This window comes from Perkinsus marinus, assembly GCF_000006405.1.
Source record: "Perkinsus marinus ATCC 50983 genomic scaffold scf_1104296945290, whole genome shotgun sequence".
NCBI lineage: Eukaryota > Perkinsozoa > Perkinsida > Perkinsidae > Perkinsus > Perkinsus marinus.
In genome coordinates this window covers 1-856 of record NW_003211166.1, presented here as the reverse complement: position 1 = coordinate 856, position 856 = coordinate 1, and the positions used below count along the sequence as shown (strand labels likewise).

Genomic DNA, 856 nt, shown 5'->3' with positions numbered 1-856 from the left:
ACACCAGGAAGCTCCTTACCCTCGAGCAACTCAAGAGAGGCTCCGCCGCCAGTGCTGACATGAGAGATCTTAGAAGCCTTGCCGGCCTGCTCAACCATAGCGGCAGTATCACCACCTCCGACGATAGAGATTGAACCCTCCTTGGTGGCCTCGCAAACAGCATCCAAAACGGCGAGAGAACCAGTAGCGAATTTAGGGAACTCGAAGACGCCCTGGGGACCGTTCCAAACAATGGTCTTGGCCTTCTTGACCATTTCAATGCTGCGCTTGGTGGACTCCGGACCGACATCGAGACCCATCCACTTATCATCGATACCTTCCTCTTGAGTGCACACCTTAGTGTTAGCATCATTAGAGAAGGCATCAGCACAGAGCCAATCAGTGGGGAGAAGGATCTCAACACCCTTAGCCTTGGCCTTCTCCATCAACTCAGGGACGATCTTGGCGCCTTCAGCATCGTACAAGGAGCCACCGATTCTGGTACCGTAGAGGGTCTTGGCGAAAGTGAAGGCCATGCCACCACCAATAATCATAAGATCGACCTTGTCGAGCATGTTGTTGATGAGCTGGATCTTATCAGCGACCTTGGCACCACCGAGAATGCTGAGAACGGGACGAGCGGGGTTCTCAAGAGCCTTGCCGAAGTACTCGAGCTCCTTGGCCATCAACAGACCGGCAACACGGACGGGCAGCTGAACGCCCACCATGGAGGAATGAGCCCGATGGGCAGTTCCGAAGGCGTCGTTCACGAACACGTCACCGAGCTTGGTGAGATCAGCTCTGAAGGCGGCAACATCCTCAGCAGCAGCCTTGACCTTCTCGCCGTTAGCATTGACACCCTTGCCCTCCTCCTCAA

General features: G+C 55.0%; 1 protein-coding gene across 1 annotated transcript; it reads right to left on the bottom strand.

Annotated features, from left to right (window-relative positions):
- Positions 1-19: 19 nt before the first annotated feature.
- On the bottom strand, positions 20-815 carry Pmar_PMAR007180 (phosphoglycerate kinase 1, putative; the record flags this gene model as incomplete). Its single annotated transcript, XM_002779814.1, has 1 exon — positions 20-815. A coding segment is annotated over one exon (796 nt), but the record flags the coding sequence as incomplete, so codon positions are not given.
- Positions 816-856: the final 41 nt, after the last annotated feature.